Here is a 26594-nt window from a genome sequence, read left to right as displayed (position 1 = left end):
TGAGAGATTAACTGTGTAGAATAAACTAGTTTAGAGAACAAGTCTAAGAAGTGTATGTTATTTAAAATGTAAAATATTAATAATTTTGCAAATATGTATTGTTTTCCCATATGTTTGTCCTATTTCTCGTGTTGTAAGAGCAAGAAAAAAGTGTCTTTCATCACACCAAAAGTGAATCCAAAAGAGGACTGGAAAACTGCTTTAAATTCAGGTGATAATCTCACTGCAAGAGTAGAACTTTGGTGGTATGTTATGATTGACATCACTTACTCGCCATTTCTCTGTCACCCACTAAACTTTTTTATCCTCTGCTAAACTTACATGACTGTTTTTGGCCATGAATCAAGCAAAGGATGATCAAAAGCAAAAGTTCAGTGTCTTGCAACAGCTGGTTTGGCTGCTTTCTCTCCTTATTAGCTAATAGTATCCAAGCTTGAAGTGCTGCTGCTGGAAAAATGCCCCAATTTAATCTTGATAATTTAAGAGTGTCTAAAATATTCTCATAACGGATAAAGAGGGTTTAAGTGTGTGTAATGTAAGATATTAAATGCTGTGATAACTTCAGGGAATAAGAAATTTCATCCTTGATTCCCATTCTTAGAATTTCTCTATAAATTCTGAGAATTTGGATCTTAATACAGTGAATGCATTTTATTTATTGAAAATCAATAGGTAGAAGTCTCTACTAGATTTAAAAGGATGTTATCTAATAGACACTAAAGAATGTTAGTCTAATACATTAGTAATATAATGTATGGTTAGTGATAGAGTGAAAACACTGGATAAATTGCAACAAAGCATATTTAATTTTAAGTTGGTAAAAATTAAAATTAGATTTTGTGGAGCTTAGAGGCCTGCCTCTGTTCTCCTCTTGTACAAAGTGACCTTGTCAGCTCCCTGCTGTGCTGGTTTTGGAACTCTCAGTAATTCATGAACACACTATGTTGACATGGCTAGTAGGATGTTTACATTTGAATACAGTTGTGCAGCTTAATGGGTGCTGTCAGGAAAGACAAGCAGGAAGAGGCAGGAACAGTTAAGATAAGCCCCATCTCCACAGATACTTCTGAGCTCTTTCTTACAGAATTAAGCCAACTCAGGAAAATCTCTGTTATACATGCAGTCAAAAGAATTCTGGCTGGTTTTGTAAAGGAACAAAGAACCAGTTGTCTTAGAGAGCTGGACAGACCCACAGCTGGCCTTCCTGGGCTACCTTTGGTTGAGAGCATCTAGATAGATACCTATGTTTGTGTTTCTTAAAGATCTCTTTCTGGTAATCACTTTCTTATTATTGTTTAAATAATAGAAGGGAAAGTTGTTTTACTGCTGTACTTGATTGGGAAATACTGCAGATTTATATCCTACAATACGTGAGGCTGTGCAGGCAGCTCTGTCCCTGTGAGTCCTGCTCTAGAAGACCAGGCTCCTTGTGATCACCAGAAAGCAAATGCAGGCTGTGTTGAAAATACTCCTTCCTAGAGAGCTAGTCCACTAAGAGAAAGAGGAATCACTACCTAAATAGTTGAGAAGAAGGTAGGAAAAAAAGCAATTTGATTTATTTCTGGAACTGCTCTCCCAGCACACTAATTGCTCTGAATGATCTCTTTGAGTGATACATGTACACAACAAATAGTTTCTTGAGATTGTCCAGCAATTGGTTACAATTTCACCAGCCTATGTGCAAATGACAACCTGTTGAAGTTATTACCTAAATGTGCACAAATAGTCTGTTCTTGATGCCCCATCAAGAGAAAAGTATGTTTAGTATACAACTATTGCAGCAGAATATTAATCACAAATGTAACACAGAGTAGGAACTTTGAAAAATCTTATTTAAACATGCCCAGGTGGTATACTAACAATGCTAAAACAAACAAACAAACAAAAAAACAAACCAACAAACAAAAAAACCCTGGTGTATTTTATTTGGTATGCAATTAATTTTCTGTGTTTTACGTGTGATAAAATTAAGATATGTTGCTCTGTAAGCAACATGGAACTAACCTGAAGCAATTTTATTTATTGGTTTTCACATTGTGGGCAGATGTCAGTTTAAAAAGCAGCAAATTTAGCTTTTGTCATTTTGGATTTTGATTATAAAGTTGTTTTATTCCTGGAGGGAAAAAAATAAACTCATCTGTCTTTGCAAACAAGAACACACATAGAAAGTAGAGTCCTAATCTCTAAACAAATAAAAATAAATAGACCAAAAGTGCATCTTAGCCCACCTAGCAATTGGAGAAAAAAAATCTTCATGTGGAAAACTGTCTAAAGCTCTCATGTCAAAAACTTGCCTCGAGGTTAAAAATCAGTGAAGATGAACTGAACAGAGAAATCCTGTCAATATTCTGTTGTTGTTCTCGTTTTGCTCATTTCCCAGGATAAGCAAGATTGGTGTGACTAGTACTTAATGGGAGGATCTTCTGGGTAGTAGAAGCCAGGATCCCACAGTGGTCTGAGTTCCAGTGTTATCCTTGCAAGGAAATTAAGAGACTGGACTCCAGCCTTTCAAACCTGATGAAAAGGAAAGGTACCAACTGCTTGTGGTTCTGATTAAAACATTTTTCTGAGGTTAGAGATAATGGCCCTGCTGCCACACTCAGCTAGAATTTGATTAATGAGGTAGGCTTTGTCTAGATTGTCTTCCCATTTCAACTGTATTCAGTGTTCCTCACTTTCTAGGCTATTACCACCCATTATCTATGTTTATAGGCCGTGAGAACAGTGGTGCCTAACCCAAACCTGCAGCAACTCTGGGTTTTGTTCTAGCAAGGGCACTTGCTACTCTATGAAAAGCCAAAAGATTTTTAACCATCTTGACCTGTCCCAGATGAAAATATCCCAATAAACCTTACCTATTCTAGGCTCGCCTTCCTCTGTAGGGTAGTAGGTGCATTAAGGAAATGTTTTTATCCACTAGTCTCCACTACACCCTGCTGCATCTCTGTGCAGACCTAGGATGGAGTTGCATGCACATCACACGCCTTCAGGAAGAAAAATCCTGATCCAAGACTTTAGATGAACAAGGTTTACTCTGAGCCATTGCAAAAATAGTTATTTTCAAGGAAAACTGCAACATCTGTGGATGTGAAGCCAAATTTTCTATTTCAGACAGTTGTAGCCTTTCATCTGCAGATAGAAGTCCCTTTTGGAAGAGCAGACCCTGTAATGGCCCAATTTATCTTTAAATGTTTGTGGTTTGGGTTTTTTAGGCACTCCGTGCTTATTGACCTGAAACTCCTGCATACAGGGCAAACCTGAAGCTCCGGGAAAGCGAGCACAGCTGCGTGTGAAGCACCCGCGCCCTCCCTTCGGCACTTCCTGCCAAGTGTTCCTCCAACCCACGAACTAATCCGAGCTCTGAACCTGAACCGAAGGCAAGTACGAACTCCAGGGGCCCGCCGGCAGGCCGTGAGCGGGGCTGGCAGGGCCCGCGGCCCCGGCTCCCGCGGCCCCGGCTCCCTCCGGCCGCCCCGCGCACGCGCAGCGCGGGTGACAGGGCGGGGCCAAGCACGTGCGCGCCCGAAGGAGCGGGCGCGAGCCCCCGTGAGGCGGCAGCCGGCACGCGCCCGCCGGTGCCCGGAGCGGGGCGGGCCGCAGGGGGGGCCGCCGCCGTCCTGCCCCGCTCCGCTGTGAGAGCAGCGCTCGGCGGGGCAGCCCCTGCCGGGCCTCGGCTGCGGCCGCGCCCGCCCCGCGATTGGCGAGAGGAAGGGAGGGAGGGAGGGAGCGGCTGCGCGCCAGGCCCCGGCGTGTCGCAGCGAAGCCGTCCGGCCGGGCCCCGCTGCCGCGGCCGCGCGTTCCGCCCTGAGCCCGTCTGCGGGCCCCGGAGGGGAGCCGAGCCGAGCCGGGCGAGTTGCGTTCTGCCGCCGCTGCCATGGAGAGGGGAGGCGGCGGCAGCAGCGGGAGAGGGTGACTCCGCGCCCCTGCCCCCGATGAGACTGTGGCTGGGCTGGCTGGTCTGCTACACCCTGTTTCTGTGGGTGTTGAGGAGGAGGATGTGGTCTGGCTCTGCCAGGTACCTGAGGAGCCCTTTATCCAGGTCCCTCTACGTGAACATGATGGGCAGCCACAACCAGCCAGCCCCGGGCGCCAGGGAGAGCCATCAGGTACAGCCCCAGAGGCAGCCGCCCTTCCCTCCCCCACCCCACCTTCCCTGCCTCTGCCCGGGCTGGGCTGCGGGCTCCCGGGCGCCGCCGGGCACGGGGGCCTCGCTCCTTCCCTCCCTCCCTCCGTCCCCGGGGTAGCCGGGGAGCTCCGCCGGAGCGGGGGGCGCGGGGTGGGGCCGGTCCTGGTCCGGCGGGACGCGCTGCGGTAGCGGCCGCCGCGGTGAGAGATGAGGGCACTGGGAGAGCCTAGTGCGGGCTGATGGGGCACCGGGCGGGCAGCGCCAGACAAAGGGAGGGAGCAGCTCCGTCCTCCTGCTGAGAAAGTTGACGTGTGCCCTCCGTGTGAAACACGTCCCGGAGCCCGCCGGGCAGGTGAGGTGCGGGGTGCTGAGCCGCGGGGCTGGGTGCTGCGGAGCGCGCTCGGGGCGTGGGTGTTCGCCGCGGGAGGGTGGTCGGAGCGAGCCCGGCGGGACGTCCCGAGACCGGAGAAGCATCGGGCTGGGAGGCAGAGCGGCTCCCGAGGGGTGTAAACCTTCGCCTGGCGTCTTTCCTGCTGAGCTCTGTGGGTAAACACCGCTTGAAGGAAGTTTGCAGGTGGTGTTGAACGGGTTGGATTTGTAATCATGGAGATGTTTTAATTAATATTGATGTATCGAGAGGAACATTTTAGAAATGAGCAGCTGGGAAGCTGCAAAGCTCACGGAGGCCTTGGAACAGTAGTAGGTGGCAAACTAGAAATGAGATTGCAGTGTGGTATGGCTGCAGTAAAAGGTTAGTGCTATATTCGGGCAGTATAGACACGTGGATCAGTACTTTGTGGAGAAGTTAGGGATTGTACCCTTGCAATGGAATGGTTGTGTGTTATGGTTGCATTTAGAACATGTTCAGATCTGCATTTTACCAAAATGCTGCTGAAAATCTGACAGTAGTTTAGAAGAGCTAATAAAAGCTCTCAGTGTTGAAAGAAGATACTAACTTAATCTAATATACAGAGGTGAGCTAATGAAGAAGATATAGCATAAATACTCGAGGACAGTTGTACAAAAGAAGAACGTAATTATGCATCATAATTCTTCAAACTTATCCATTACTGGATCTTTTTTAGTGCTCTGGGTGGGCACTGACACCCAGAATCTTGCTATTGAATTAAAGTATTACTGACATTTAATGAATATGGTCTGCTGTTTGGATCATTCAGTACATAACTAGGATGACAAATAATTTAGATTTACAGAAGGAACTTCCCTCCAATGGACAAAGGAATCTGAATGTCTCTTGTGGTGTTAAAAACTACCAGAAAGACAAGTCAACCAAGGAAATGTGTTATGGAAATTATTGTCATTCACAGGTCTGCAGTGGATACTCTCCATTTCTATTTTATTTGTTCTAGATTTTAAACCTAAAATATTGATTATTTAGTAAGCTTGGTAAGATTTATGGTTACTCAGTTTGTGAAGTTACTCATAAGTAAGGATTGCAAGTTGAGGGCCCCAGTGCTTTCACTCTGCAGTTTTACTGACTTCTTTAGTTCTATGTAGGTTAGCTCAGAGAATATTTTCTTCCTTTTGCTAATACTAGGCAAAAGTTGTCAGTAATAATTTTAATTATAGCAAAGATCTTTACATATATTTTCAGATATTTGTGCTGTAGTTTTTCTAATGTTGTGCTATAAGAGATTGATGCACTTTGTAATGAAACTAGTGGACTGAAAAGGGCTTCTTCGTATGTTGTATATGGAGGAAAACAAAAGCAGTTTCTGTTCCAAGGAAGTAGTTCCAGAATTTAGCTGTTTTTAACCACTTCTGTTGTTTGAAATTTGGATTAAGTTTATCCTGTGTTGCTTTTTTTTTTAACTTCTTATAGTTTGCTATAATTTCTGTTATTCAGTGCTGTTACATAGGTAGCTACCAATAACCTTATTGGCAAGATTAGCCATAAAGAAGAAATTAGAAGAGGTCTGAGAACAATGCCTAATTTCTGGAAACAAACATCTCTCCTCACAGTTGTCACCATGGCCATTCTTCCCATGGTTATGTCAATATATACCAATATTTAGAAATCTTAAAGTCAAGAATTGTAGGACCGTTGATTTCCACGGTCAGATCCAGGAACTAACTATAGGTGACAGAGTTCATTGCAGAACCAAGGTTTAAGAGCTCAGGTACAGCACATACATAGTCGTATCACTTATGGAGCAAAGCCTGTGATTCCCAAAGCTGTGATAGTTGATACATTCTCTTCTGGATTGAAAATAGCAACACATTGAAAAAGGTAGATACCAGAGCCACTGCAAACCTGTCCAATGTAGGGAGACTGCAGCCTCCTGAATGAGCCTGACACATATCCCAGCCTGGTGGTCCTCAGCTTCATGTGATTGTTTCCTTCTGAAATTGGCTTTTGAAGATGGAAGGACAAAGTACACAGGCTGCTGCCTTAGTGGTTTTTCATGACTCACTGAGGATTCCTTTTGGGAATCATTGGACTATGTGGATTCAGGCAGCACTGTGCTGCAGTGAGATCAGACCTAAAGTGGTGAGTCCCCAGCCTTGGGGATCCCTATGCCAGGCTCCATCATGTGGTACAGACTTGCTCTAAATCTTTTTTTTTTGAGGAAGGGATAATTTGTGCTACCTACAGTGTCTTTGAAAGTACAGTTAAGAGCCTGATTCTGCCAGAAACGTACCCCGTATGCAAGTGGTTTTCAAAGTACACCTAAGCAGGCATTTGTTTGCTCCTCAGCTGAAGGGTCTTGACATCTCTTGCTGCTTGTGGTCAGTGTTTCTTGGAGCCCCTGTTATGAATCTGGTAGAATGATCTTGGTGCAGCTGTCTTTTCCCTTTTGCTTGCTGGCACTGTTACTGTGAAGCAGTGGGATGCTGAACTAAGAGCCCTTCCCCATTGTTTATATTACAGTAGTGCCTGGAAGTCCCATTGTGCTGAACGCTGTGTAAACATGCGTTAAGTGACTGTTCCTCTCCCAGCAAGGTGCAACAAATGTGAAGGGATCAGGATATGAGCTTACTTTTTGCATAGTATGGCTGTAGACACAATCTTAGGTGTTAAATCATTGGAGAGTTAACCCAGCTGACCATTTGCTGTCCTTCTACATGCATTTTTACAATACTCTGTTAAAACTCTCAATTTCTCTTTAGGGTACTTATAACTGCCTGTCTGCACAATGAACACACGCAGCCAGATTAGGGAACTTTATTGCAAGATATGAGGGGGAGATAAGAGAGTGTTAGCTGTAGGGAATAATTCTTTATATTGGAAAACTGACATAGTAGCATTAGAGATTTTATGAGAAGGGCTGACAGCAACACTGCATAAGCATAGGAGAGTGAAAAATAATAGCAATGTTCTTAATTAAATGACATTTTAAACTTTTTTTTTAACAACTGTATATTGAGTGGAAGGGAATTTTATCTTGCTGTTGCAACGAACAACCTTTTGAATTTGATTATCAGTGCTGACATTCCAGAATATTGCAGCATTAGAGGCAGAAGGGACAGAAGGGTAGCTATGAGGATCCTAAAATGTCAGAATTTCTATAGTTTTGCCTTGTGTTGCACAAATTTTTTGCATTTAAAATAATGTACAGCAGGTTTTAAAGAAGTTGTATGGTTTGTCACATTTCTTGCTAGATTTGATATAACAAAGTAGCATTGTTTTTCCTCACCATTAAAGAACAGCTTGCATATCAGAGTTTGTTTAGTTTGTACAGGAGTGGTTATTACCAGGTAACAAAAGCAAAAGGAATAATTGGCCCACTTTACCTTGGGCTTTACATTTTACCAATATAAAAGCATAGAACTACCTTTCAGCTGATAGTGGTGACATCCTCGATATGAGAACCTGCTCCTTTGTTTAGTAGAGATGCTGGCAGGCATTGTTTCAAAAGACTTGTGGACCTGCTTGTTGGTACCAGTAAGTGAAGAAACATATTCCAGCCATGCTGTAATTCAGACAAGCTGTTATCTGATGTGTTGATTGGGTTCTTTATCTCTTTTTGTGGAAAAAACCTGCAAATGCATTTGCTGATTTCTTTTCAGAGGATACCTGGGGAGAAGTTGAGAGTGAGTTGGTAGATAGAAAACTATGTTTCCCCCCTTCATACTGTTTTGTGAGTGTAGTGCTGTTCCATAGAGGACATTTGTTTGCTTTCTAGGGAATTTACTTCCTAGAATTCTTCAAAGTACAGGGTAATTATTAAGAAAAAAGTTTAAAAGCTTTATTTCTTAGCAAGTAATCAGTCCTCACTTAATTACAATTCAAATCTAAGTTAAGTTAATCCTAAAGCTTCTGGAAAAGTCTGTAGGAAAACCTAAATTTTTATATTTATAGCTATTGATGATAGCTTTCCATGTATTGAGTTTTTTTAAACTACTTTTCTGGTTTTATATTGCTGAACTTTTAAATTATCCTGTGTCTCTTTCTCTAGTGGTATATCTGCAACAGAGAACAATTGTCTGAATCACTTCAGCCTATTTTTGTCCAGAGTTACCTTGACCAAGGAACACAGATCTTCTTAAACAACAGCATTGAGAAATCAGGCTGGCTGTTCATCCAGCTGTATCACTCTTTTGTGTCCTCAATTTTTAGCCTCTTTATGTCTAGAACATCCATCAATGGGTAAGTGAAAAGTCAAATCTTAGGTAAACTAAATACAGTTTCGATCTAGAGTTTCCAAGTGTTCAGCCCTACCCCTTGATCTGTCAGCTTTTCTTAAATTTGTAGTTTCCCCTTTGCCAGTCTAGCAGATCTGTTGCCCTCTTGTGCTCTTCACAGCCAACTGTCTTTATTAAAGAACACTATTTCCAGTATGGGGGGACAGAGGAGATAATTGCAATTAATAAGAGATGGTCAGAGGACTCTTTGTCTTTTATGACTATTACGTGTATTAATTTCCTTCTGAGAAAGAGAGTGTTCTCTTTGTGTTAGACAGTCTTTGCTTTCTTCCCTCTGCTTTCTTTCTCCCACCACCTTTCCCTTTACCTACTGCCCTGTCTCTATCACTTGCTGTTGTGAGTGTCTGTGTTGAAGGTATCCAGTCAGCTTTGTATTGCATTTTAAACCCTTTCTGCTAGATAGTGTGTGCACCCTTTGCAAACCTAGGCAGATTTCTAAACAGTGCAGAAGTTGGCTGAGTGTTGTGTCTGGTAACAATAACATGGAACAGAATTCTGTCCTTTCTCTTACTCTGTAAAACTTAATTTCACCTCAAATTGTGTGTAAGCTGTACTTGAACAGGTGAACTCTGATTTAGCATGTTTGATGATCAGGAAGGCAGTAAAAGATAAGTTTATAAAACAGTACTCTACTCTTACTGCATCAGTCTCTTCTGTGACTGCATGGGAATTTAGCTGTTTGTGAGTGCTTTATTATTTTTTCCAAAAAAAGTCTGTGCCTTTTTTTGCTCATGTCACCCCATTCAATCATATGTTGAGCAGCTTATCAGTTTTGACCTTGTGAAGAACACATTTTGTTACACATACCCGACTTCTCCACCATCCCCACCTCTGCACCTACTACATACTTCTGCACCATCTGATACAAGGGTAGTAGCTGTCTACTAAGGATAGAAAAATAATCTTTTTTCCTTATCTTATAACCAGATGACTTTATGAGCTTCCCTGCAGTGTTCTTAGTTACTTGTAGCTTTATGTAAAGGTTCCTTTGGTCTCCTTCCTTTCTTTTCCATTTTTTCAAAGGCTCTCCAGTGCTTTGAATAACACCTCATAGTGCTGTTAGGAATAATAGCTAGGAGCCAATTATACAGTGTGGACTGACACAAGTGTGCTGCCAGGGACCTAAATTGGCTGTGTTGTTTGTTTTTATACATTAAATATCCTCCTTTAGTTTCTTCTGTGTGACTGTATGCTCTATCCTTTTTGTTTCTTTCTTTGTTTTTAACACCCTCAGTCTTTTTTAGGCTGCCTCCTTTTCACATTTTGTTATTCTTTGCTTCTTTTTGTTTACCTTTTTTCCCCTTGAACATAAAAGATTTATGTTTGTTGTCTTCAAATTTAACATGCTATTCAAAATTAGTTTGAAGAGTAGTATTTATCTACCTTCAGTCAATTACTGACCAGTTCTTTTTCCTCAGCTTATTCTCCTAACTCTTTCATCTTCTGAATTCTGCTATGACAGCTGAAATCTGTCACTGTAGTTTTCAAACAGTTGCAGGTGGGTGTGTCATTGACCTGATCCATAAGGAAGCCAACTGTCACCTCTACCCAAGTCCTTAATGAGTTGCCTATTTTCTGTTCCACAGCTCTTCATCATGAATGCAGGATCTGCAGATAGCAGCAAAAGCCATTGTAACATGCAATTAAAAAAAATCTCTTTTGCCACTCCAGTGTTACCCCCATCCTTTCTTTAAATCTGTCCCCTGGTTTCCCTCATAGTTCCACATCCTATTCCTCACACTTCTGTGTCTGCAGCCATTTTACTTCCTCCACTATTTAATCTTTTTTCTTTTCTTTTCTTTTCTTTTCTTTTTTCTTAAGGTAGATGGCAGACATTAAAATCTGGAAACGTAACAAATAAGATTCAGCCTTTAGTCTTCCCTCTCTTTCTTTCCCTGCTTTTTTTTTGTTATTAATGCGATCATTTTCTTGAGCTGCACCCCATGAGCTCTTCCTTGCCTAATCAGATTCCTCCTGAAGTCTTAACCACTGTAACTGCATGTGGCTATGTATTTGATCTCTGACAAGTGCAAGGCAAGTTGAACTGGATTTAAAATTTGTCTGAGCACTGAGCTTGTCTACTATTCTGTGTGACTGGTTGCTGCCAAAGCACATTGTGAATTGCTTTATTGTCCTTCCTGTTAAAAGTTGGTACAAAATTGGTCGTTTCTTGTTTTTTACTTTTCAGGCTGCTGGGAAGGGGCTCAATGTTTGTGTTTTCCCCAGAACAATTTCAAAGACTGCTTAAAATAAATCCAGAATGGAAATCCCACCGACTTCTTGATTTAGGGGCTGGGGATGGAGAAGTCACTAAAGTTATGAGTCCTCACTTTGAAGAAATCTATGCCACTGAATTGTCTGAAACTATGATATGGCAGCTTCAGAAGAAGAAATACAGGTATTACACTTTCTGCATCCTTTATATAATACATTACAGCAAAGTAATCTATTTGTAATATTTAATTAATGTTGAGTATTTTCAATCAAATCCTCTATTGCTTGATCATTATGGAAAAGGTTAACCTGTACAAAAGCAGGAAAACCCCCACATCTGATGTTCCCTCTTACCAAGGCTTTTGTTAACCTGTTACCAGTTGAGACAAGATAGGCAACAACCGTTTTGAAGTATCTTTTTCATAGATTGTGTAAATTGCTTAAATCAAAGGATTTAGGAAGATAAAATTGAGATGAGCAGTGTAACTGAACAGTCAAAAAATGCACACAGGTACTGCAGAGAAAGCAAAGTGAATCCTGGTAATAGGGATACCTCAATAATCTGCATCTAACTAATCCCACAATATAGACAGCTGTATAAAACTTCCTTTATTCTTGCCATGCTTATCTCCTGCTGTTAAGATTACGTAGTATTTAGTAACAAGAACCTCAGTGCTTTCAGAACTTTGTCCACACACTCATTAGAATTCCCAGAGGTTCTTGCAGACAGCCGATTCAGTCTAGTTGAGTAATAGTATTTCAGGCACTATATCCCTAGACTTCAAGCCAAAGAATGAAGGAACTGTGGATTTCTTTTTTTCACCTGTCTTTGAGTGGAATCATAACAGCTACTTTGCAATCTGGGTTTGCACATCTGTAAATCAGAGTGGACAGAGTGCAGCAAGCAATCCATTAATCATATTTCAGCTTTGCTGTTCCTTGAGAATTATTTTCAGCTTTATTCTAGGACAATGCATTTTTTTAATACCTGGTGTTTTCGTTTTTTGTCTCTATTGCCTGATGATTATAAGGCAATGTAAAGGTTCCTATGGCTGGATATATAGCTATGGCCATTGTTGATTTAGTGTTCTTTTCCAGAAGAATCATGTCCATCTCTTCTCAGTGCTGAGGTAGCTGACCTTCTGGGTGCTATAGGAAATTTTTGTCTTCAGTGGTTCTCTCTGAACTCAGCCTGTGTTTGTTTAACAGACCGTATCTCTTTCCCTTTATAGGGTGCTTGGTATAAATGAATGGCAAAACATAGGATTTCAGTATGATGTTATCAGCTGTTTGAATTTGCTGGATCGCTGTGATCAACCACTGACTGTATTAAAAGATATTAGAAGTGTACTGGAGCCAACTAGGGGCAGAGTCATTCTAGCATTAGTTCTGCCATTTCACCCATATGTGGAAAATGGTAAGTACACAGATTAATAGCTATTCAGGCAGGTAAAGAAAACATTTGTAGGTGATAGTATCTCAAATAAAATGTTTAATAAATAATTGGCATGTTTGTATTTGATTGTTTATAAATAACTTGTATGGTGCGTGTTCAGAAGTGTGAAATCATAGGTAAATAGGCCACATGATGTAAGCTCTTTTCTTAATTCCCCATCATACGTTGTTGGCACCAACAAAAAGCTCAAATATTGAAGCCACATATCCTGTTCTGCAGGTTGATTCATTTGAGTTGTGTTGGAGCAACATGGGAGAACTGATCTCTGATTAGGGCTCTCTGCTGCTGTCATATAGGTAACCCCAGTTGTCTCTAGCAAACCAACTGAGCAAAACCATCAGAACTGTCTGTAATGCTAAATAGAGCAGTTCAGGTCAAACTGCTTCAAGTGTTCCAGGTGAACAGCACCTAAAAATTAATAGGGAGATAACATTCACTTTCCAACATGAGCTCTCAAAATAAAGTATAGACCCCTACTAATATAAAATATCAAGCACTGTTTATATTGTATTAGTAACTGGGATAAAAAAGTAAAATGCAGTGCCAAAACTTTGTTATTTCCTCTAGTTGCATTTTAAAGAAATGAGAGATTTTTCAAATGAATCTGTCCTTATGACTAAACTTCAGAAGAGACTAGAAACTGTTTTTTACATGGCTGTGATTGTGGATTCAGGTTGAGAAACCCTGAAGGTGTTTTGAATTCCAGAAGGCTGGTGTTCCTCAGTCATTGTTTGGACACTGGCACTCCTTGAGTATTAAGGCTTGTCTGTGGGAAGGCATGTATGCCCAGAAAATACAGAACTAATCACCTTCACATTCTGGCCATCACAAATGCATCAAACTGAATCATGAGTTTAATTATAAAAAATGCCATCAGGTTAAGACTTGCTTAAAATACAGTATTTGAACATATAATTTTGTAACTATTCTGAAAAGTAGTGTGTCTTAAATGAGATGGGGAGATGACTTACTACACATCTGAACAGTATTTCAAGAATATATGGTTACAAATTGCTCCTATAATGTAGAACAATACGGCTTCCTCTTTTAAGAATTATTTTAAATTCTATGTAACAGCAGTGGCTTTCCAGTCTTTCACTGGCATATTAGAAGTAGAAATTGAGGAATTATTTGGGTGACTTTTTGCTTATGTGTTACTGCACCAAGTGTCTACCGTTCTGCATGTTGTTGGGTAACCGCATGACAGACCACAGGAAACTTCTGGCTCAACATGGGGGAGATAAATTAAGGAAGAAAGTACTCTAAGTCCATTTACACTCTTCGTCATTAATCTACAGTATGCTGGGAGGAGAATAGAGCATTAAATTTCTAAATCCCAAGGGACTGGAAACCTGTTCTGTGATTGTTGAATTCGGTTGTTCCTACTTGTTGAAAGCTGAAATCTGGTGTAAGATGTCTTGTAAACTGAAGTCATACTTTTGTTTGTGGCGGTGACTTGTAGCAGATTAGTCACTTTGCTTAAGGCAGTTTTGCTTCCTTAATATGTCCTGAAACTTAAAAACATACTCAGCTTGTCTGTTTACCACTGCCATGGATATGGGCCCATATAAACTTAGACAATGCAAGTTACCATACACAAGTCAGTCACTCCACTGAAACTCAATTAAGATCTACTTAGCTGTTATCTAAAGAAATAGGCAGTGAACTGCCAGACTGTCTTCATAACGTACAAATTATTTCAGAATATTAGTGTTTCCATTCAGCTATTCTACAAGATGATGCATTTTAAAAAGTGTTAAATATGTACATAGGCCTTATATTTAACAAAAAATATATATACTTGGTACATTCAAAGAGGAGAACATTTCTTGGCTCAAGTAACTTGTAGTAGATAATTTAAAACAGTTTGGATCCACATAGAGAAACTGTTGAATTTTGTAAGGGGGGACAAATGGAGAAGAGATGAGGCAAGTTGTTTGATCAGTGTATAAGTCAATTTATAGAAATGGAGAAATTATTTTAATAAGAATGAGGTATTTGGATTATTACACATAATGTAAGGGGAGGGTAATTGTGGAAACAGTCTATGCTAGTAACATAAAATTTGCTTTAAGAGAACAAAGCAAGGTGGAGGAGTTGCTTGCTGTTACTGGAATTACAGTGACACCTAGAGTCCAAAGTAGCTTAATCGTTAATTCTTTCTGGGGCTTTTCAGAGTTTTATTTTCAACATACAGAACACTTATTGGACGTGTCTAAATTTAGCAGTTAAGCTGGATGAATCGTAAGATAATAGACTAGTCACATAAGAACACGTATTATTATAACATTGTCCTTTGAATATATATTCTATAGGGTCATATAAAATCCTTTGTATTTCCTAATATATACATACTTATATAAAGGTATTACTCGATAACATATGACTACACTTGTTTAAATTTCACTAAAATAAAATGTTAGAGACACCATAACTCAGAAGTAGTAAACATTAGCAGCCTGGGGCTGTGGCATTTTCTTGTTGAACACATTAATGTCCTTGTGATTGATTGACAGGGGTAAGAAGACAAAGGTGTGTTTTCCATCTTTCTGAAATACGTGGTACTAGGTTGAGCTGGAAACACAGTACTGTGCTAGATGGACCCTTGCTTTGTCTCAGTTGTCGATTTTCATTTCACTGAAGTGAGAAATGCCTTTTCATTTGTTAAAGCCTTTGCTTTATTTAAATTATGATAAAAGATGCAGCTGTTCTCTAGTAGGCATAATGCCTGATACTAACACATCTCTTGTAAAAGTGCTGATTTTGTAGACTGGCTACCTTAGGTAGTAACTGCTAAAAATAAGGTACCAGAAGTACCTTCTAGAAGTATTCTAGAGTGACTAGGTCATATAGTTCTGTGTTCATGCTTGTATCCATGTCAAACAGGCATTTAAAGGCAAAACTTGGTGCTCCAGGTAGTCCTGAATTTGGATGGTAGGACTGGAAGATGTGGGTTGTCTGTCTAGCTGGTTAATTTTAATATTCCAGGAGTGATCTCAAGATGACCACTACTTTCCTTTAACAGACTAGGAAAAAGCCCCCATCCCATATGAGCTTTACCATCAAAATATATGTATTGATATTGTCCATTTCTCCTGCTTGCCTGTCTGCAGAATAAATAGGTTTTGCTCTATTTGAGCTGTTGTTAAGACTGTCGCTGTTGATATGTATATCTGTTACATTGGTAACTATCACATTAACGTGACTAAAACCAGAATTTCACCTATGAAACGAGTTTATTTTCTGTTGCTGTCAATTATCATGCATCTTTCACAAATGTTTGTGTAAAAGGAACACATGTAAGTTTATGGAAAAAGAAAAAAAGATGTAGAATTAACTGAAGACTTTTACGAAGCATTAGCAGTTATCTCATGAAAGATGAAGTCCTTTCCCATGGGTCTTATTCCTGCCAAGTGGATGTAGTACATAACATGTACAATGCACTTGGTTTTGGTGATCTGTTTAGAAAATACTCTTGAAGAACACTGCCCTGCAAGGTTTTCTCCTCTCTGTTTAAAACAAAGGAAGTCTGTGAAGAAGCTTAACTCTTCATCTGCCCCTTTGCTTGCCTGAGAAATACTGAACAAATCTGAACTGCTGCACATACTCATCTGTTCTGATAAACAGTGTCATCTTCCACATCATCCTAGGGGAAAATTGTAGAAGTATTTAATTACTGTTGTGAACTGTTTTTTATTAAGGCAGGTTTTCCTTTTTGAGGCAAACTCCATCCCTTTACTGTTTCAGTAAACTCCTTTCTTGACATTTATCCAGTTGCTTTTGTCCATGTGGCATCTACAGGATTCAAAGCACATTTCTTCTCCTCCTGGCTTTTCCTAATCTCCAGCAAGCACAGAGGCAGTAAAACATACCCCTTGTTTTCACTGTGTTCATAACTAATGCTCAAACCAAGGACCAGGTCATGGCAGCAGGGACCTGGAAGTCTTTAAAGAAGTAGTTACTGAGGAAAACAATTGGAGCTGTAGGGAAATTAATTCAGTCAAAATATATGGAGGAGTGTTTGACTTTGTGTTTCTTTTGGTTTCACCTCTTAAGTGGAGCAGTCCATGCTCAGAATAGGAAATAATTTATAAATTACTGTTTTTCAAGAGAAGGACCACTTTAGAAGCTATTTTCTTTCTTTGCAAATACATGTCAGTTCTGAAATTGCTTGTGACTTACATGGCATATGCAAAATTATTGTCATGTGGTCATATAAGATTTAGTGGCATAAATTTGGAATGATGAAATAAGCTTTGTGGCTTTACCCAGTGATATTTGAATGTTTAGTTTAGGGGGAAATACTTGTAAGAATGTCATACAGCTTTTTTAACAGTTTTGTACATTCTGTCACCTATCGATCCTGAGCTAAGGGAGCAAGAGGAGCTACAATAGAAATACTTTTAAAAAATGAACTATTAATAGCTCTATGCATTTTATCAAATGGTATGGAACCACTTGTTGAGACCTCTTCCTGGCAAAATACAAATTTATGAAAACTTCATTTTGAAACGTGCATACGTTCTGTAAAGTATATACTGTCATATATATAGTTATGTATGTATGCTCGTTGGGAATGCTTTATATTGTCTTTAACTGCTGTGCAGACTACCTTTTTTTAGACCTTTATCAGCTTTTAAAAAGAAAAGGAGAAAATAGAAACAGTATACTCTTAAAAACTGTCAGTCTTTTTCCCCATAAGCTCAGTGTTGGTCAGTAGATACTTACAGGCTGTCCATAGCGTTCAGCATACCTCTGCTTCTGGAGTTCCTGGGCAATTGCTTGAAAAATTTTTCGGCCACTGTTGATTTTCTGCAAATTATTTAACATAATTTAGATTGGTGCTACATTTGAAGTTGGGGAAAACATCTTTTTTTTTTACCTTTTATAATTCTGTTTTTTTTTTTTCCCCCCTGTATATGTCTTTGGGAATGTTACTAAGTAACACTTTAAGAACATATGATTTGGCAGGCAGAAGGGTTTTAAATTACATAACAACTCTTAACATATATACCTTCTTTAATGGATATTTAGACGTATGGCTTCTGGTTTTTATTCAAGGATACACGATGATAGAGGTTCCTAATAGACTTGTTGAAAATACATGAGGGCTTACCTGAGTGCACCATTTAAACAAACAAAAAAATTAATAGCAAAATCTGTTACTTCCAGAAGTTTGAACAAAATTTACTTGAAGTCCAAGGGAAGCCATGTATTAGAGATGGCCTTTGCATAGATTGACTTATCCTACATCACATTGGTTTAAAATAAATAAATTAGTTAAGTGTAAGATCATTAACTAGTTTTATACAAATCTGAAGTGAAGCCATAACAGCTCTGAGTGTCTCTCTGAATCATCAATTAATCACAAAATTGATACTCAATATACTTTTAAAAGACAGGAAAAAAAAGGTCTGGATCAGACAAAGCAAAGTGGTAACATACACAGTTCTCTGTTCTTCGGTCTTCATTCCCACTTCTCTTTAGCAAGTTTGGTTTTAACTGGAGGGAGGAATAATAAGATAAAAATAATTAAAATACATTATGAGAAGCCAAGTGCTAAGGTAGCAGAATAGTCAAAAGTGTTGCCCTTTTACAGTATCAAACAGTTGGAAGATAAAACAGTTTCATTAGGTCAGCTTATACCATTGGAAAAATCAGAAGTTTTCAAGCGTGTAAGGCTTTTTTCAGCTTCTCATAGTAGATGCTGCAAGTATTTTTGCTTTGAGCACAGTAGAACCTGCCTGAAGCACCGTCCAATTCTCAAAAATAAACCAGAGGCATCACAGATACCAGTTTTCCTCTGAAGGCAACTTGATTCATTTTTCCTACTAGGCTACTTCCCCTAATCAAAAGAAAAACAAAAATCAAAAGGACTACCCTGTGTTTATGCTTAGACAGTGATCACCGCAGCAAAGAAACTTTTTACTGTATCACACCACTTATGACTGTGGTGTCCTCATTGTCATGTCAGAGTCATAATTATGTAAGGATTCCAGTTGCAGTTTTTGGGTTTGTTTTTTTTTCCAACTAAACACAAATTTTGTTCTAGATGTTTTTTAAAAAATAAATAATCCAGTAGTTATGTCATTTTTAACCACGTACATTCTAATGTGTTTGTCTCCTATAGCCATAAAACTTCTTTCAAGATTGATATTTTTAAATTTTACCAAGGTCTCTCTTCTGCATGCTCATGATGAATGAATAGAATTTAATTGCACAGGTAAAGTCAGTCTGCAATTTACTGCAGCTCACAAATACTTTGACATTCAGTTTAAATTCTTTTACTGGAAACTAATCCAGAGAGTTGTTGACTTATGATGGTAATTTCTAGTTTTCTTTTTGAGTGTGCCTTAATATATAATGTCCATCTTGCTGATTAGTACTCAGTATGTTTTCAACTTTAGAACACCTTTTCTTTTAGACACTTTACTGAAAAAAGAAAGTGTGGTTACTGTTGAGAGCACAGATGCCACACAAGTTTGCAGATGTGTGCTACATGTGAACTTCTAACCACCTCTTTAAAACTTGATCAGAAAGGTTCTGAAATCTAGGAGTATCTTTTTATTTTCATGGAGATGTTAAAACTGCTTAGATTTACAAAATGAACAAAATCAGAAAAATCACTTTGAGCCTACCTTGTAGAGCACAAAGCCTGTGAATGCAGTAGTGCTGTATAGAAACAATAGGGTCGAGGCGATGATCATGAAGGTGAGGTTTCCATTGCTGTGCTGCTTCTGTGCTGCTTGAGTAAAAGTGAATGTTAGAATAAAGGACGATTCTTCTAATACACATAATTTTCTGAAGATTCTGCATTTCAGCCCCCTTTCTCTGAGGAATTAAAAAACTTTATAACCATCAATATTTTCTGGTTCATTTTCAGTCTAAATGCAGTAGTGAGATTACTTTGATTTTGTTTTCCTGAGTGTTTTCAAGGGCAATTGCAACTTTTTTTTTTTTTTTTTTTATTGTGGACCCTTCCCTTAGGGGTTGGCAGATGATAGAATCCAGTTTTCTGCTCTTGTAAAGGAGTATCTGGCTGCAGCTTACAGGATTTTGTTCAGAAATGCAATTAGATAGGCAAAGGGAGGGATGTAGGGAAAATAATCATCCTAGGGGCTGGATCGTTTTTTCTATTTTAGGCATGTAAAACTGAAATTTAGTTAGTGAAGTCACTTTCTTTACTAGAAAGCAAATGACACAAAGGCTCAGAACTAAAACTTTTTTTCTCGGGTTGGCACAATGAATCCCAGGTTCTGAGACCCTGAGCTCTGTTGCACATATTTCCAGTAAATGTCAATTTCTCTGCTTCCCGTTTTTCTGTTGATACTTCCTTTCCAATAGCTGTTAGGTAAGAGGATGTAGGGTATGGTTAGATAACATGAGTAAAAAACTTTATTTTGTAGAATTCTAGAGTTATTTTTATCATATGACAGAACAGTCTATTTAGCAAACAAATCTAAAATTCTTATTTGTAGAATCCCTCCATGGTTTTACTGTTAACATTTGAATATATTCCTAATGGTTTTTTTGGTATTTCCATCCTAAATTCCATTCTTGGAAGTGTAAATTAAGAGAGTATTCAGGAGAGGTAATTTATTTCTTTTAAGTTGCTTCATAGAGAAGGACTGATCAACTGACCTGTTTTTGTTAGTACTGTTCCATTTCCAGTTTGTTTAGAATGGGGTGAACTTGAATCTGAAAATGCTATTCCACAGATGTAAACAGCATTGTCATCCACAGTCAGATTATTGATCTCAAGGAAAATGTTTTTTGATAAATGTACTTTGTACTTCTGATGATTTGTGCATTCAGGAGTACACAAATCCTCATGTTTGTTAGTTAAAAAGCGAAACCATAGGACTTGAGGTTGAGACGAGGAGCATCCAGTGGCAGAATAAGTACATGGTATCTTCACAGTGTGTGTGGAGTAATTGGCTTCCTGAAACCTGGGTTGTGTTACAGTGACTTGGCAGGTATTTGTAACACCTGTTGGGAATAAACAATTGGTAATGTGAGGGACAGTTAAAATCAAGGCACAGTCTAAAAAGAAAATAAGCTTCTTCTGGTTCATTTGAAAAAAGGTGGGAGGAAAGGAGTAAAACCAACCATTTTTCAAACTTTTAAGGTTGTTTCCAGCAAACTTCTCTTTTAGACAGTTCCTACAGTTAGCCCATGTGTTCATTTAACAGTTTTACCTCTGTGGTAATACATTTAGCTTCCCGTTTTGCAGATAAAAATATAGAGAAGATTCATCTATTTAAAGAAATGTGAATGTCTTCTTTGGCCCTGGAGAAGATAAAAGGAATACTTTCTGTAGTTCCTTGCCTCAGGTTTAGTCCTGAGTATTTTGGGGATTTGCAGGGGTAATAGGCAGTGGGGGAAGGGAGAGTTGTGTGACATATCTAGGTGGTCAGTGGAGTGGTTCTGCAGGGGTTTCTCCCTCCTCTGTGTTTCCAGATTTGAGTCAAGTGAGAAGGCTGATGGCAGGCAGTTAAAACATTGTAAATGGAGATTATAATTTAGCAATTTCACAACATTCATTAGAATTCATAATAGTTCCTAGACATTCTTCCACTTAATCATATGTTGACTCTGTGTTTCTAAGGATAGTAATACTGTTTGTTAGTTAAGACATTTCAAAATGCATGCAGAGAAAACAGGAAGGTTAATCAAAGAAGAGGATTCTAATTAGGGAACTGAAATGTAAGGTTTAATATGACTGGCCTAAGATATTTTATTTAAGTATTTATTGAAATGCACGATTTAAATACTGCTTTCATATATTTAATTTTATTCCAAAAAATGACTTAGTTATTGAAGCAACGTAGTTGGGGTTATTGCTGTGAAAATGAAGGCTGTAGGTTAACAGCATCCTTTTCTACCTCCTAGAAAATAATAAATTGGAAGAAAAACAAACTCAAGTATTTTAATCTGGTGCTGATAACACAATTTATAAGCCTATCCATGGTGGGCAGTCAGCATTGTCAGTTCAGTTTTCTCACTGAGTGTTTTATGGACCAAATCTTGAGTAAAATTAATGAATAAAATTCAACTCCACTTTTGTGTCAGATCAGCATCCGAGCCCTTACACAGCAGCTACAGCAATCTGAAGGTAGCAGTAATATAAGTTGTTGGTGTACTTGCACCCTTTGTGGTGAAAGGCAGCAGCTCGTGCTTCTGCAGTTGAGCTCCTTCTCCATTCCGCCTTACTCTAGGGTTCTGGGTGGCCTTGCAGAGCAGAACTCCATGGCTTCAGTTCATGTAGATACTGCCTGCTGAATTGCCCAAACCCTCCCCCCAAACAAGCACAGCAGCCCTGAAACCATGCAGCTGCTGCTGGAGCATTCTTTGCAGGGAAGTGCACTAGGATTTGGCCCAGAAATCGTAGATTACAGGAGCATTTCAGACTTTTGGAATAAAAAGCGTTTGCTATTGGTTTAATTTGGAAGTTGTATGAAGATAGCAGAAATTACCTTGGTTCTCAGCAAAACTTCTTACTGCTCTTCTTTTGTAGCTATGTTGCAAGTCATAACCAGAACATTTTCAATCTTACTTAACTGTGATAACATAGGAAAATGTAAGAAGCGTAAAAGAAGTCTTACCAGCACTGTACAGAATCCACTCAAATGCCAGCATTAGCATGTGTTTTACTTTGTTGAAAGATGCCATTTCTCGTATCTCTCTAGAAATGATTCTGCTTGAAGGAAGAGGAACTTAGGAAACCTTTGGAGTTGCAGAACACTCTGAATCACAAGATTTAGAACTTCCTGTTTAGGAGGGTGTTTACTATTACATTTAGAAAACTGGTTAAAGGTACAGACCAAATCAGAAAGTGTTTGTTATTTGGGGATGACCTTACTTGGAAAATGAGCAAAGAGTTTTACATTTTGAACTTCTGAGAGTTGTACCTATAATCCTTCAGGTTATTTAATTGGATATAACAAATGCCAACATGTTTTCCAACATGCTACAAGTATTCAGCTTCTTATTTTTATATAACCCTAAGCAGTCTTTACTGTATCAGCTAGTGGGTGGCCACTGAAGGGACAAAGATTCTGTAGTCATGCATTATAATGTGGTGGTCTGCTGATGGAATCTTCACAGCAAATCATGATTTTCAGCTTGCTTGTTCCATTTACTGTAAGTAGCTGAAGCCATCTTTGGCCAGTGGGCATAAAGAAAGAATTTTGTAGTGCTGGAAAAGATCTTAATTAAATAATCTGTCTGACCGTGTCTGCTGAACACCAGCCTCAGTAGTGGAACTTAATTTTTAGCCAGTCTTGGAGCTGCTATTTAAAAATGTAGCACAAGACAACCTTAAGAAAGAACTGCTTCTGAACAACAGGCAAAAAAACTTGAACTGATCTTGCAACAGATGTACAAATGGCTTGGCAACCTCCTATTTGAAGTGGAATGAAATGTAATGTGCTTTCTGTAAGAAAATACAACACAATAGAGTTTTCTTTACTATTTAAACAAAACTGTTTTGTTTTCCCAGTAGGTGGCAAGTGGGAAAAGCCCTCAGAAGTTTTGGAAATCAAAGGGCACACTTGGGAAGAACAGGTGAATAGCCTGCCAGAAGTTTTCAGTAGAGCTGGTTTTGCCATAGAGGCTTTCACCAGACTGCCATACCTATGTGAAGGTGATATGTATAGTGACTACTATGTACTAGATGATGCTGTCTTTGTCCTCAAGCCAGTGTAAGCCTGTATGAAGTAAATCTCCAGAATCTAACCCAAGAAGCAGCCTCTGAATGAGAGGTTGATTTATGGTTACTTAAAGGGAGGGAATTTGGGGCTTGCCATGCTAAGATGCCACGTAAGAAACTTAAAGGCCAAAATACTAATGTATTTCTTTGTAGTGTGATTAGGAAAAAAAGATCGTTTTTTAAACAGACTCTTCAGTTGATGATTTCTTTTTTACTGGCTTTTAAACCGACAATGCATTCTGCAACCCAGCAGCAATGGGGGATATTTTTTATACTTACCTGCAACAGGGATCAGATCCAAACAAAGGCAATAGTCCTAATAATCATGAAATTGATACCATGTGAACTGTTGTTAAAGAAATCAAGTGAAATCTGGCAATAAAGTTATCCATTCAGTTCAAATCTTGTTGAATATAAACTGTTGAAATGGATATTCTTCCATGCTAATTTACTTTCTCTTACTGTCATTCGTCACATGTTTTTAATCATGCTAATAAACTCTTTTTTGAGATGACTTTTTGCATTAACTTTTGTGTTCATTTTTGTAACCATAGCCATGTTTGTCTGCAGCGACTGCTCTTTGTGTTGAGAATCAAGCTCTCAGTAGCAGCACAACCTTGTGTTTATTTAAACAGCATTTAAGTGTTGTTTAAAGGGTAACAATCCACAAAAAATGTATCACTTTTGGTTGGGTTTCCTTCATATTCCGCTCAAAGCCTCATAAATCCTCATTGCTTTTGCATATGCTGTTTTCCAGCTAAAGGGATTATAGTAGAACTAGCCAAAACTGCTTTTTAAAGTTTAATAACAAACTTTCTAAGCAAGTTGTTCCAAAATGTTTTCAGCTTTAAAAAGTTACAGTCAGTTTCTTGCAATTTTGTGAGTCAAACTGCCTCTGAGTATCAGGCTATAGGACCTGATTTTGAAGGTTTTGCTAGTTTGGGACATTTTCTTCAGAACACTAGACAAATGCTGTTTATTTTAACGTGTTTTGTGGGTTGTTTTTATTTTTAAAATGTTTAAAATGGATAATTTCTGGGATACAACTTTCCTTTAAAACAACAAGCAGCATCATAAATAGTACAGAACTGCCAGATACATTTTTTGCCTTGCTTGGACTGTTACGTACATCAGCTTGTACATCAGCTGGTAAGTAAAATAAGAACTAACTTATCCTTTGCTTTTAAAGTCTAAAAAAGTTGTTTAGTGCATTTTGTTTTGTTTTAAATGATTGGTGATACTATTCCATATATGATATTTCCAGTTGTCTTTTAGGTTTACCTTGGACTTCCTTTGCCTGATGGTTAGTGATTCCTCTTGCTAATCTAATGACCTTTTATTCTCAGCCATCTTTGTGCAATAGTAAGTATTCTGTAGTATGAAGCAAGGGGTTTGAGAGGTGGGCTTTTTCAACAGTAATTCAGGCTCAGTATTATTCTCATTTCAACATGTGCTATTGAATTTTGTCACAGAGTACAGTCAGGTTTGTCTGTTGAAAAATGAGCTATGGATGCTCTGAAGTGAATCCATTAATTTGTGTTACCTTCATTCATACTCATCTACTAGTGGGAAAATAGGTTTCTTGATGTGTAGTGAATTTAGCTTTCTGTAGCAAATATATGTTAAGACAAACTCCTTCAAAGATACTCAAGTGTTTTAATCCCACAGGTTGCAAATCACACAAGAGACTATGCATTTCACATCTCCTATCTTTTAGTCCTTAGGTTTGTAATAGCTTTGAGAGGTTTGGGGACAGAAGGTGCACCATAAATAACAGTAGGGTTTTTTCTTATTTCCTAATTTGTGCCCTCTATTTAAACAAGTATTCTTACACTTGAGAGGAGGAATTAAAACACTTAGTAAAATGTGAGCAATGACAGGGAAAAGATATGGAAAAAGTAAGCTTAAATTCTAAGGGACCGTATTCAGCAGGGTCCAAAACCTGCCTGGTCCTGTTGAATGTACAGAGTACCCCGAGGGACTGTATCTACACTTGTAAATCAGTGTTCCTTGCAGAGGAAGGAACTTAGCGTGGCTCATTGTGCCAGGGAAGAGACTTCTTTGTCTTTCCAGACCTTGAGAGTGCATTTGTGTGCAATTAATGTCTGCTCACACAGGCCATGCAAAGAAATTGTTTAGTCCAGTAGTTGATTAAATTGCCTGAAATACTTCAAGATGTCATCCAAGGGGACAAGTGTTTGTTGCAAGTCCAATGTCCAAAATACATTACTCCTGGGCTTGGAGAACCTGCCATGTCCCTCTGCTGTCCCTGTCCTGCTGTGGGTGACAGTGTGGAAGTCACACCTTGGTAGTCTCACTGATGTGCAGTGGTTTGCCCTGGAGACTAACTAACCTATCTGTTCTGTCAAGGTGTTGCACCGCAGGAAGGAGATGCTGCGCAAAGGCATGAGTTCGTCAGAAACTTCCAACACAAAGTCGGAACAACTTCATCTCCTGGAAACCACGTCCCCCTTCTGCTGGGTGACCCCAGGTACATTCCGTTTGTACTCGGCTCTGCGGAGCCCGGGGGCACCTGCCCGGCGGGGTGGGGAGGTGTGGGGGAGCTGGGCAGCACCCCACGCAACGAAGTGAGCTCTCTCCACCTTGGGACGGGAAGCATCGCCGTCAGCCTGCGACGGCAGACCCTCACCGTCAGTTCCCCTCAGCAGAGGAAGCTTTTCCCCTCCCCTCCGGCTGGAAGGCCGGTGCTGCCAGCAGACACCTGAAGCTGTGAGGCGGTGCTGGCCCCAGGCCCTGCCCCCTGCTCCCGGGGTCCCTGGCTGGGGCCGCCCTGCTCCTTGCACTGCCAGCGGGGAAGGAGACGCAGCAGAGGCAGGTAAAGTGCAGCGGGACCCTGGCTCTCATCTCTTTCTTCTGCCCTCGCCGTGCTTCCCTCTCTCCCTTTCCAGCCCAAACGCCGTGAGGGTTCACTCACTGCATGTAGGGCTTGTTTTCCGGAGGTGCTGTAAGCCTGACTGCAAGGGGGAGGATGGGCACTGGTGGTGCAAGGGCTTATCAGCAAGACTTGTGATTATAAGGTTAGGTCTGTGGTTATCAAGCTTCAGATAAGGTACCTGCTGCATTGAAGTGAGTGATAAAATGTCTAGGATTTCTTTACATGGAAGAGTGGCGGCTTAGGGAGCAAGAGGAGGAGGCAGTCTGGGAGCTTCTCACAACCAGAATACTGCAATGGTCACATCTCAGAGATCTGATCACAGCATATGGTGCCATCATGCAAGGAATGATCCATCAGGAAGTGCTGGATGGGATCTGCAAAAGATCCCCACAGGTATATATGGGATTGTCTAAAAGCTGCAGTGAACTGCAAAGATTAGTTTCACTGACAAAAGGAACTATTGCATCCTGCAGGCTGTCTTATCAAGCAAGGCTATTTCACAGCAGACTTTTCTGCACCTAGC

At 39.7% G+C, this 26594-nt stretch overlaps 3 protein-coding genes across 7 annotated transcripts in view; 2 read left to right on the top strand and 1 right to left on the bottom strand.

The window, feature by feature from the left end:
* The first annotated feature begins 3762 nt into the window (after window positions 1–3762).
* METTL9 (methyltransferase like 9) lies at window positions 3763–23689 on the top strand. 2 transcript variants are annotated; one of them, XM_051632143.1, is made up of 5 exons: window positions 3763–4106; window positions 8548–8738; window positions 10983–11192; window positions 12241–12425; window positions 22969–23689. In XM_051632143.1, the coding sequence occupies exons 1-5, from the start codon at window positions 3933–3935 to the stop codon at window positions 23169–23171; spliced, it is 963 nt and encodes a 320-aa protein (XP_051488103.1). In that variant the 5' UTR covers window positions 3763–3932; the 3' UTR covers window positions 23172–23689. The 2 variants fall into 2 exon arrangements, with proteins under 2 accessions (XP_051488103.1, XP_051488102.1); XM_051632142.1 differs by having other exon boundaries at window positions 3766–4106; window positions 22966–23689.
* Window positions 7306–22196, bottom strand: IGSF6 (immunoglobulin superfamily member 6). Of its 2 annotated transcripts, none has more exons than XM_051632144.1 (6): window positions 22070–22196; window positions 20106–20453; window positions 19103–19206; window positions 17910–17966; window positions 17193–17276; window positions 7306–8165 (listed from the first exon to the last, which is right to left on the bottom strand). In XM_051632144.1, exons 1-6 carry the CDS (start codon window positions 22134–22136, stop codon window positions 8106–8108), a joined length of 720 nt encoding a protein of 239 aa, XP_051488104.1. In that variant the 5' UTR covers window positions 22137–22196; the 3' UTR covers window positions 7306–8105. The 2 variants fall into 2 exon arrangements, with proteins under 2 accessions (XP_051488104.1, XP_051488105.1); XM_051632145.1 differs by lacking the exon at window positions 7306–8165 and adding an exon at window positions 15698–16110.
* A 1280-nt stretch (window positions 23690–24969) lies between the features above and the next one.
* Window positions 24970–26594, top strand: part of OTOA (otoancorin) — a 39547-nt gene continuing 37922 nt past the window's right edge. For all 3 annotated transcript variants that reach the window (XM_051632134.1, XM_051632133.1, XM_051632135.1), the window contains exon 1: window positions 24970–25666. In XM_051632134.1, the coding sequence (XP_051488094.1) occupies window positions 25567–25666 (100 nt within the window). In that variant the 5' untranslated portion in view covers window positions 24970–25566. The remainder of the gene's footprint in view (window positions 25667–26594) is intronic.

The sequence above is a fragment of the Apus apus genome, chromosome 14 (assembly GCF_020740795.1).
Source record: "Apus apus isolate bApuApu2 chromosome 14, bApuApu2.pri.cur, whole genome shotgun sequence".
NCBI lineage: Eukaryota > Metazoa > Chordata > Aves > Apodiformes > Apodidae > Apus > Apus apus.
This window is presented reverse-complemented; position numbering and strand designations above follow the sequence as displayed.

Bases quoted from the DNA above. Each gene is read 5' to 3' on its own strand.
- IGSF6 (XM_051632144.1), bottom strand. From the start codon at position 22,136: ATGGCATCTTTCAACAAAGTAAAACACATGCTAATGCTGGCATTTGAG. The intron at 20,454-22,069 runs GTAAGACTTCTT...TATTCCCAACAG, and splicing joins GTGGATTCTGTACAGTGCTG to GTGTTACAAATACCTGCCAA. The intron at 8,166-17,192 runs GTAAGTATCTAC...ACTTCTCCCCAG, and splicing joins CTGAACGCTATGGACAGCCT to GTATCCTCTGAAAAGAAATC.
- METTL9 (XM_051632142.1), top strand. From the start codon at position 3,933: ATGAGACTGTGGCTGGGCTGGCTGGTCTGCTACACCCTGTTTCTGTGG. The intron at 11,193-12,240 runs GTATTACACTTT...TTCCCTTTATAG, and splicing joins CTTCAGAAGAAGAAATACAG to GGTGCTTGGTATAAATGAAT. The intron at 12,426-22,965 runs GTAAGTACACAG...TTGTTTTCCCAG, and splicing joins TCACCCATATGTGGAAAATG to TAGGTGGCAAGTGGGAAAAG.